At 27.6% G+C, this 10,667-nt stretch overlaps 1 protein-coding gene and 1 long non-coding RNA gene across 3 annotated transcripts; one reads left to right on the plus strand and one right to left on the minus strand.

Moving 5' to 3' along the window:
• Window positions 1-492: 492 nt before the first annotated feature.
• On the minus strand, window positions 493-9,584 carry LOC112741834 (uncharacterized). 2 transcript variants are annotated; one of them, XM_029292045.2, is made up of 9 exons: window positions 9,418-9,579; window positions 9,258-9,315; window positions 6,950-7,089; window positions 5,675-6,079; window positions 4,968-5,071; window positions 3,772-4,272; window positions 2,624-2,776; window positions 1,960-2,378; window positions 493-1,202 (listed from the first exon to the last, which is right to left on the minus strand). In XM_029292045.2, exons 4-9 carry the CDS (start codon window positions 6,022-6,024, stop codon window positions 576-578), a joined length of 2,154 nt encoding a protein of 717 aa, XP_029147878.1. In that variant the 5' UTR covers window positions 6,025-6,079; window positions 6,950-7,089; window positions 9,258-9,315; window positions 9,418-9,579; the 3' UTR covers window positions 493-575. The 2 variants fall into 2 exon arrangements, with proteins under 2 accessions (XP_029147878.1, XP_025646750.1); XM_025790965.3 differs by lacking the exon at window positions 6,950-7,089 and having other exon boundaries at window positions 9,418-9,584.
• LOC140178276 (uncharacterized) lies at window positions 9,540-10,322 on the plus strand. Its single transcript, XR_011870819.1, has 2 exons — window positions 9,540-9,679; window positions 10,156-10,322. It is a non-coding gene; the product is annotated as an uncharacterized lncRNA (long non-coding RNA).
• Window positions 10,323-10,667: the final 345 nt, after the last annotated feature.

Here is a 10,667-nt window from a genome sequence, read left to right on the forward strand (position 1 = left end):
GCAGAATTAATATTTGTTCGTTAGTCAATTTTTTTAAATTAATTTATTTATTTTAAATTTTAAATTCTAAATCATAATTCATTAACCATAAATCTAAATAATTATAAATTTAAACTCTAAAATTGTCTACTATTGTTCATCATATATTTCCTCTTTTATTATTTTACCCTTTCCTTCTATTTAAACATGTAATTTGTTGGTAATATTATTGGTTGATAACTTTTTTAATTCTGAATTTTGGACTTTTAATTTTTAGTAATTTAAATGAGTAATGTTAAATAATCAATTTTTTCAGCCAATATTAGTTAATTTTTTTAAAATTATTTTATTTATCTTAAATTTTAAATCATAAATAATAAAATTTTAATCCTAAATTATAAATATAAATTCTAAAATTGACTAACTAATAGCTAGTTCTTTATACTTTTTATTTTAGATATAGAATGTTTAAATTTTTTAAGAATACATTTGTTGTATGTGAAAAAATATCAATTCTCTAATCTATCAAATAATATATTCATTTATAGAATACAACAAATTTGACTTAAATATAATACAGTTCAATGTTTGCATCCCTAACTTTTTAATACATAAAGCATTTTTTTGTCCGGCTTAAAAATATTCTTACAGTAAAAAGTTGAATACATTATCTCAAACCATAATTTAAACTGCAAAAAGATGAAAAGAAGTATTGGTAGACACACAAACACAGAAATAAAACTAGGAACCCAATTTGAGTCATAGTAATAAGTAATGAAGAAGGCACTTGCAACTGCTACCATCATGCTTGTTATTGAGCAGAACAACGCTACCAATCCAAATATGAGTTTCAAGGGCAATGACTTATAGAAATCAGACTCAGCATAACGCGAAACAAGAATGGACAAGAATATTAATATTGCAGCTGCCGATGAGATAAATGCAGCTGCATCTGAGATTGCAAACACCAAAAATGATGACTTTTTCAAGTAGTTTGGTTTCCCTTTTGCATCGTCAACACCACCTGGTATGCTTATTGCAGCAGCAAACACCCCTGTTGCAATGACGGTTGCAATCAGCATACAATTCTCTGCTGTGCTTTTCATCCAAGCCTCTGCATCTTTTCGCAACTGTGTGTGCTCCCTTGTGAATAATTCTCCAGCAGTTAAGCCTTCTGAATTTGTGGATTTTATATGCGTTGGTGGCATTATCTTCTTCACTTCCTGTATGATGCATGAAATTTTAACTTTTTAAGTATACTAATATAATTTTTACTGGATTAACAGTCAAATTAGTTTCTGAAAGATAAGATATTCTTTAAATTTATGCCTGAAATATTTTTTCAATCAAATTGGTCTTTTAAAGATTGCGAATTAATCATATTTGTCCTCGAATCACTCAGTTAACAATTTTCTTTAAAGATTGGTGTTGTAAAACGTTAATTGATAACATATATAATATCTGATATGTCTAATTGGATATTGATCAAATATGTTTATGAAAATTTATTAATTTAGTCATTTTTTCCAACTACAAAAATCCTATTCCTAATATGACCTAGTGATTAAATTGATAGATTTTTGTAAACATATTTAGTCAATGTCTAATTAAACATGTTATATGTCATGTATGCTATCAGTTACCATTTCACATAATCAATCGTTGATGAAACTTATGAGCGGAGTAACTGAAGGACAGATATGATTAATTAGTAAGCTTTGAAGGACCAATTTGATTGAAAAAAATCTTTCAAGAACGAATTTAAAAATTGTCTTATCTATCTTTTAGAGACTAATTTAACTATTAACCCAATCTTTGTTTAATGAAGCCTTTCAATATAAACATAAGTTAATTACTTGTTCAAATTACATGTAGAATAAGAAATCATATATTTTTCTTATATATTAGTTGTAGAATTATACGGGGAGGTACAGATAGATAGTCCAATCTTGTATCAACAGATAGGGTTTTAACTCATACCTTGAACCATACCAACTCAAGGCACATTTGAAAAGCTGCTCCAGAAACCAGTTCAAGTCTGCTTGGTGGTGCTATTTGTGCAGCCAAATGCAAGAGAGTATTACCACTAGTGTCTTGCATAGTCACTATAATATCCTTTTGAGAACCAATCTCATGTATCACATTGTAGATGCTTGCCTGGCGATACTTGACAGCTTTGTGAATTATAGTTTGTTGTTCTTTCTCATCCCTTGCCCATATCAAGCTTGGATACCCACTAATAAGCTCTGACAAGAACCCAAAATTACCAACTTCTGCAGCAGCAAATATTGGTTGACATGGCTCGCTTATGATATCAATTATCTGATCCATAGTGAACTTGTTACAAATTGTGGTCCAAAGGCTTTTGACCAACTGATAAACTACTTGCTGCTTCATGCCTGTAATAATATAATCAAAATTGTTGCTTGAAATCAACGAAACTTGCTAAAGAACAAAAGAATAGGTAGTGTGGCATAGAAGCTTATACAACAACTAATGTGGATCCCAAATCTTAAATTTATTCTCCTTCATTTTGTTTTTCTCTTTTTCTTTTCTCTGTTATGCATGGTGAATTGTGAATTTCACTCCTTGATGAATGTAGCTTCATTCTCTTAATGAATTGTGAATAAATGTAATGATTTACCAGGGTTGATCATGATCGTGTGGTTTTGATGGTGTGGACTTTGACAACAAGAATCCAAATGGTTTTTAGCCAAGAGATGCAAAGCTGTCTCATAGTTTTCATCCCTTGCATAAGCTAGCTCTGAGTTATCTTGCGCCATTTTTAAGGCTAAGCCTGCAAAATATTATATACAAATATTGAAATTCACAGATATCTAATCAAGTTAGATTAAATAAAGTAATTTGCACATCATTGCTGAAGAAATGCAAAATAAATAAGCGAGCATACTTTATAGTTGAATAAATTAAACCTACAAGCCTACTTTTTATCAAAAGGAAAAGTGTAGGAGGCCAGTAATTTTGTTAAATTTTGGCCAGCATGTAACCAGCAAAAAAAAGTGAGTCATCGGATGAAATCTCACACTAATCTCACACCATTAAAATCATCATTGATAGCTATTTGATGACTAAAAATCACAAAAGTTGCTGACCCTCTAGCATGTCTCTTATCAAAATAAGTGCATCTTTTGTTTTTTAAGTTCATTGGAAAAAGTAATATATTTGGACAATTTTTCACATTAGTTTCTTAATAAATCTAAAAGATAAAAAATACTTATTTTAAAAAGGAGAGATTAATTATTTGTGAATTGAGAAATTTGAATTAAAATTGAAAGTGATGTAAATCTACTAGTCATCAATTGTTCCTATTAATAAATATTTATCTTAAATTTAGTAACACATTCTCTTCCATATTCATAATAATTGTTAAAAAGCCAAAAACACACAGATCAAAGAATATATATAATTTTCATACACTAATATATAAAATAATTTTATATAGATATCCAATTATATATTATCACATTATTAAAAAAAATAATTTCAAATTTACTATTTTAAAATTTATCTAAACACATAAATTTAATTAAATAACTACATCAAATTCTTCTTTTTAATATTATTATGTTATTATTAGCCAACATAATTTATTTTAATTATAATGCTACATGACCAACATAATTTATTAATTTTTATCAATATTTAGCCAATAAAGATATTTTATACGAAATTTGAAGTTATAAATCTTAAATTATAAATTTTGATAATACAAAATTAAAGTATTAAGGCAAAGTATATTTTCATTAGGCATTAACAACAATAAATGCATACCATAGAGTCCAGTGTTGATACAAGTGAAAAACAATTGCTTCTCATCTTCATCTGTGAATTTTTGTTTTGTTGTGTCATATAGATGCCAAACCACTTCACATCTGCCTTGCAATGCAGCAAATTGAATAGGAGTGGCTCCTTTTGCACCCCTAGCCCATACCACTGATGGATTCTTATTCAGCATCAAATCAACAACTTGCATGTTCCCAGCTGCAGCAGCAAAGCAAAACGCAGTGTTTCCATTGTAATCTTGCAACTGTAGGTCTTCTTCGTTTAGAAATTCTGGCATCAGTAGTTGTTCCACAAAGTGAACATGCTTTGCACCCTCACCTGCACCTGCTGCTATGTGTAACACTGTAGGCAATCCACTTGCTATGGCTGCATTCTTCAACCTCCTATCCTTCTCTATGATTCTCTTCGCTTCTTCCCAGTTACCTTCTAGTGCATGCTTGTATAGGGGAACGCACAGCTTGAAGAAATCATTATTATTCTTTGGATTTCCTAAACCAAGCCAACATGAAAAAAATATAAATATATATCTCTTTAATTATATATACAAAACAAACAACAAAATATTTTAAAAAACATTTGATACAGATAAAAAGAGTTTAATTTGAATGCTCTGATAGTGTAAAACGTTAAATAGTTATTTTTATGAATGTGATGTTATATGATTAAATATATGTGTAAAATAATTTTACATTGACAGCGTATTAAAATTAAATTTCGAATAAAAATAATTAAAAAAAATATTCTCAATTTTTTACCGTCACAAAACTGACCACGTAAAGTAAATTCATTCTAATGAAATTATTAGTTTATAAAATAGTTTGAATTTGGCTTATTATAATAAATATATAGTTAATAGGTTAAGAAAAAATTTTTCTATCCCAATAGATCGATCTGTTAATTTTGTAAGTTGTATCCACTTGAATTATGTATTAAGAATGAAGGATAAATGTGACGATAGTTTGATGAATGGCTAGGAAAGAATGAAAAGCCTATTTTTAATCAATATACTACATAATACATTAAAATACAAAATATATTAAAATATAAAAAATATATTAAAAATATATGAAATAATATATTTTATATACATATATATAAGTAACTGACTTTAATAAGTATAAATATTATATATAATGTTTTTTATTCTCATTATAAGTTTGAGAAGCAGAGGGAATATTCTAAACCTGTTTCATCTAGAAAAACAAGGCTGGGACAACTATATGGATCAGACTTGGCCTTCACGTGATTTGTTTGCGGAGTCGATAGGTTCACATTGTTAATTCTCTCCCTGTAAAGACAAAAGAAAATTACAAATTATTTACTATATATTCTCTGTGTGTGTCTTTTTTCCTATTAATTCAACTTAAATAGTTAATTTAATGGGTGGAGATTATTTTATATCTTATAACCATAATGTTGAGATGTTTAATACCTTTGAATAAGCTTTGATAATATTCCAACTAACACTACCATTTACAATAACATAGAATTGGGCCATTATGGAGCTGAGCACACATAACATTGAATCATTGATAGTCAGTTTGATTATGCAAGAAATAGAAAATGGGATAAAGAGAAAGAGAACATGGGATGAAAAAATAGTTTGATTTTTCATCAGTTTGGTTATGCAAGAAAATGGGATGAAAAAAAAAATGAAAAACCACAGAAAATTTTCTTCTCTAATGTGCCTGGAAAATAAACAAGAAGCCGCTTGAAAAATAATGTTGCTAAAGTTACCATTATATATCCACCTTGTAAAAATTAAAACAATATATTGCATATATTTTAATAATTAAGAATATATATGTCATTTTCTTGCTACAATTCTCATTTTCTCATTTCCTTTCCTCTCATAGCATATAGAAAAAGGAGAAAGAATTGCAATGTTAACCTGTTTTCAAGCTCATCCCATATTTGTTTGGCTGTTTCGAAGTGCAAGATATCTTTGTAAACATCTGAGTTTATTAGAGCACATAATAAGATGTGTCTTGCTTTTGAGGCTTGTTGTACACTCTTCATGTCTTCATCATCAAATTCATCTTCCGATTTTTCCTCTTCAATTCCATTTACAACCTTTTTTGGAACATTTGGTCCATTCTTAATGATAAGCCAAAGTTTGAAGTCCAAAGACTTTGTAAATGTCTCCATATGTTCCTTCCATTCAGTGTAATTTCTACCATCAAAAAGTGGTGGCTCCAAGATACATTGTCCTCTAGCTATAGTCATCAAATTTTCAGCCATGAACCTAAAGTTCCTTTTTTTTCCCCTTCAAGTTGCAAAGCTGCTAAGTATTAACCTAGACAAACATAACGATTATAGATAATATTTTGAGAAGCATAAAACGAATAAGCAACGAAATAAATTCTAAATAATATTTAGGATAATTTACATGAGCAAAATAAATGGCTTCTAATATTATACTAATATCCTAAATCTAAAAAACTTGCATGCATGTCTAATCAATCGAATTCATCTAATTCGATTTATTATGAAATATAAACTATATAAATACCATTAAAACCTTATGTGTTTATTAAAGTGAGACTCACAATGATACAAAAATATAAAGCTATATACATAAAATATTTTAATTTAATAATTCAATAACACATTTTAAGTTTATACTTTTAAATATTGTTAGATAATTAATCACAAAAAATAATAAATTTTATTTATCTTCTAGTATTTTTTAATATATGTAAATTACTAAAGAATAAAAAAATTATTAAATTTTTTTAGTTAATGAGTATTCATTAAAAAATTTTATTAATTTTTTTAATTAACGAGTACTCATTAAAAGATTTAATTTATGAGTACTTATTAAATTTTTTTAATTAATAATTACTCAATAAATTTTAATTGACGAATGTTTATATATAATATGGTCGCTCAAAAGATTTAAAAATAAAAATTTTAGATTAGCTTCCAATTTTCTTATACCAAATTGAAACTTTTCTGAAGTTAGCTTAAAAGCAATATTCAACATCATTTTGAAACAATCAATTTAGTGTCAAATAATACCAAACGAACTCTGCTAGGAAGATAATGAGAAATTTTGATAATGTATACGATGGATTTTGAATTTGGCCGAATATAAAAAAAAGAAACCCAAACAATTATTTCAAAAAATTAATCATCCTAACCTTAATTTACCAAAGAAATTTACCTAAACACTCTCTTTCTCCCCCCTCCCAAACTATCTGCTACCTCACCCTCATCAATCATCCCACTTTTTCGGCGTTAGAAGCTCCTTCACTGGCTACCAAACAACCATCCACGTAGTTATTAAAATAATCATCCGACTACCTAATGAAATGACCATCCAACATTTATTAATTGTATATACTTAAACTGAATCAAACAAAATAATCATCCAATTAAGAATTAAAATAACCATCTACATATCTAGTGAATTGAGCATCCAGCATCTAAATTCGTCTTTTAATATATACACGTTGGGCTGTATTTGTTTACAGAGACAGGATACTGAGACACAAAATCGTATTTGGCAGAGGAGATATGGACAGAGACAATGTATCCAGAGACACTGAATTAGTGTATTTTGTGTCCATGCTGACGGAAGGACACGGAGACACTAACAAGGGACACAATTTATTTTTTATTTTTTCTTTCATTATTCTTGTTAATTTTTTATAATTATATTTTTTATTGTTATATTTTACATCTCAAAATTTTTGAATGAAAAAAATGAGAATAAATTGAATTTTCATAATTTGTTCTAGTTTATTACCAAACAAAATACAAGAACACAAAATTTTGTGTCTCTGTCCATCAGTGTCTTGTCCGTTCTTTGTACGCGTAAAATAGAAGAATACGTAACTTCTCCATAGCTAAATTCTTTTTTTTTAATTTAAAATTAAAAATGATTAAGAATTAATTAAATTGATTATTAATTAATTATAATTTTAATTTTATCTTTATTATATACATTATACATTAAATTTATTGTTTTTTTTATATTTTCTTATATTAAATATAACAAAAAAAACAAAAAATCAGAAATTAAGCAACAACCTAAAACATTGTGAAATAAAAACAATTACCCAAAACTAAAAGGATGTACTTGCAATAAGCAGAATAAGAAATGATGAGTGATTCTAATTCACAGAGTATAGTAGGTTGCGTTTGTTTTGAGGTATTGAGACAGAGATTGGGAGACCAAAACTCAGTATCATATTTGTTGATTTAAAGATTGGTACTAAATTTTCTGTCTCTGTCTCCAAAATTTCAATATTTTAGTACCTCCAAAAAATAGAGACACAGGGGACTAAAATTTTTAGAGATGGAGACTGAAATTTTAATAACATTTTATACCTAAAATACCATCATTTCAATTAATTAATTCTAATTTTACCCTTTGTGCAAATTAAATTAGAGTTTTATTCTTGTTTCAATTTCTGTTTTCCACTTTGCACCAAATAGAATACTGAGATTTATTTCAATCTCTGTCTCTTAGTCTCTGTCTTTCAATCTCAGTCTTTCTGTTTCTGTCTCTCCACCAAACGCTACTGTACAGTACCCAATACCCATAAGTTGATAATGGATTTAGTATATCAGACTATCAGTATTATAAAATCCCCAGTATAGAAAAGGTCATAAAAGAGTAGATTGATTCGCAACTATGAAATATGGATACTTTATTGAATGGTCATGTCTGTAGGTCAGATATATTTTAAATCCAATACTTATTTGACATTTGTTTGACATACGTATTTTTTATGTCTATATTGTCTTAATAAAAAATACAAAATATTTTTCTAGACACACTTAGATACACTTAAATACTATCATGTATCAGTCGTGTCCAACTTTATTTTTAATTTATATTTTTAAAATAACATTAAAAATAATATATTATTATTTATTAATGTAAAAATTATTTTAAATATTTTATATAATTAAAAAATATTAAAAATAATTAAACTGTATAATTTATATTTTAATATAAATAAAATAATAAAATATTATTTAATTTATCTAAAACATATTTTATATTTTATATATATATATATATATATGTATCTTATAAAAAATTAAAATTCATATTTGTACATATTTCGTGTCGTATGGTGTGTCCTGGTTTATAGGAGGCAAAGAAGAGTTTGAAAATCCAACCTGGTTTCACGTTTCTAGATCAGTCTCCAGGAGTCCAAGTGACCTTAGGCTAGTTCTTTTGGGCTTAATGCCCCTTTACATGTTCATTTCAGTTTTGCATTTTTCTTTTGATGTTTAATAAATGGCCCATTTCAACAAAAAGAAAGACCCACTATATGAATTTTTAAACGTGGTTGCAGAATAAAAAACGTGGTTGCAATATGGTGGAACCCACACTAGCCATTGGATTCAATGGTTATTAACTTTTGCAGTATTGTTTATCTCTTTCATTTAAAAATATTTGTACCAGCAGACAACTTGCCACAAAAATAGAAAAAGCCGAGTTATAAGATGCATACCTGAAGCTGAAAGTAAAGTTAGTCTGAACGGCAGGTTTCCTCCTATGAAGTTGTCAATCTGCACAGAAATAAAGTGGTATAACACCAATACAGTAATATTAAAGTGTCTAATTAAGTGGCCGGAAATAATGTATACATGTAAATGGTTGAGAAAACGTACCCAAAATGTGAACAGTAGTTAAATTCTTGAACGAGCTGAGGTATAGAGCAGGTGGACTCTTCAAAGCTGAAGAGGGAGAGGAAGAATAAGCGAAGAAGAAGAAGGAGAAGGAAAAAGTAGTTGGATTCTTTACTTGTGCAGCCGCGGGTTTGAGTTGAGAATGGAATAATAACTCACCACACTTGAATTTCTACCTCAATAAATAAATAATGATTGCTGCCTTGCTACGCTAACACATACAAGAGTCGTCCACCAAGTGAAGGTACATTATTGTTCTTATTAGCCGTCAACTCAAATTATTATAGAGTCAACCACTAAGTTCCTCGCTCTCCTACCTAAGTCCTAACTTTAGTTAAAATATTCTTATCAACATGAGAATTACTCTTTCTTCTTTAACTATATAGAAATGATACTTTAGTTCTTAGTCGACACGGATCACATGATATTTAAATATACGAAAACTAAAATATTTAAAAGGTCATTTTATACCCTGCTTTTTAATATTTTTGAAGAAGAAAGAAGCGTTTAAAAATGTTGGATAAATTTATATTAATTTAGTTAGATAACATGAACTAATTTCTTACTTTTGGAATTTTAAATAGTACAGTTTTAAATGTTCTTCTATTGTTAGAATTTAGATGTTTATTTGAATAGTTTAAAAGATTTTTAATGTTTATTAGGTTTTTTTTTTAATTTTAAATGTTTAACCTAACTTTATTTTTTTTTAAACATTTTTAGTGAGGAGTTGTCGAAGCCGGTCACTTGCGTTTGTTTTCAGAGACAGGACAGAACATGACACTGAGACAGAGACAATAGGACGGAGACACTAAAAATTATTATTTGTGTATTATGTTTGAATACGATGTACAAGACACTAATATAATGTCCAGTATTATGTTTGGATACACCTGGACAAGACTAAAATATTATATGAAATGACTAAAATAACCATATAATTTCAAATTTTCTACATCAAGTACAAACTAATTTAATAGAGAATGAGAGTACGTAGGAGTACAAACAAAACTTGAAAAAATGATTGAAAATAAAAATATATAATAGTATTTATATTAAAATAAAAATTATAAATATATTTATTTTATTTTTAAATTTATTATTAATATGTAGGAATACATATGGTTAAGATTAATAAAAAATAGATCTGAGTTTGATTAATAAAAAATTTTGTTTAGGTTAATAAGCCAAATTAATTTTAATTAAAAAATCAGTTTTAAAAAAAAAATCCATTT

This window comes from Arachis hypogaea, chromosome 14 (genome assembly GCF_003086295.3).
Source record: "Arachis hypogaea cultivar Tifrunner chromosome 14, arahy.Tifrunner.gnm2.J5K5, whole genome shotgun sequence".
Taxonomy (NCBI): Eukaryota; Viridiplantae; Streptophyta; class Magnoliopsida; order Fabales; family Fabaceae; genus Arachis; species Arachis hypogaea.

Excerpts from the sequence above, each read along its gene's own strand:
- LOC112741834 (XM_025790965.3), bottom strand. The coding sequence starts at position 6,024 with ATGGCTGAAAATTTGATGACTATAGCTAGAGGACAATGTATCTTGGAG. Across the intron at positions 4,273-4,967 it reads TGTTTTTCTAGATGAAACAG|GAAATCCAAAGAATAATAAT; the intron begins GTTTAGAATATT and ends GGCTTGGTTTAG. Across the intron at positions 1,203-1,959 it reads TTGAGTTGGTATGGTTCAAG|GAAGTGAAGAAGATAATGCC; the intron begins GTATGAGTTAAA and ends TGCATCATACAG.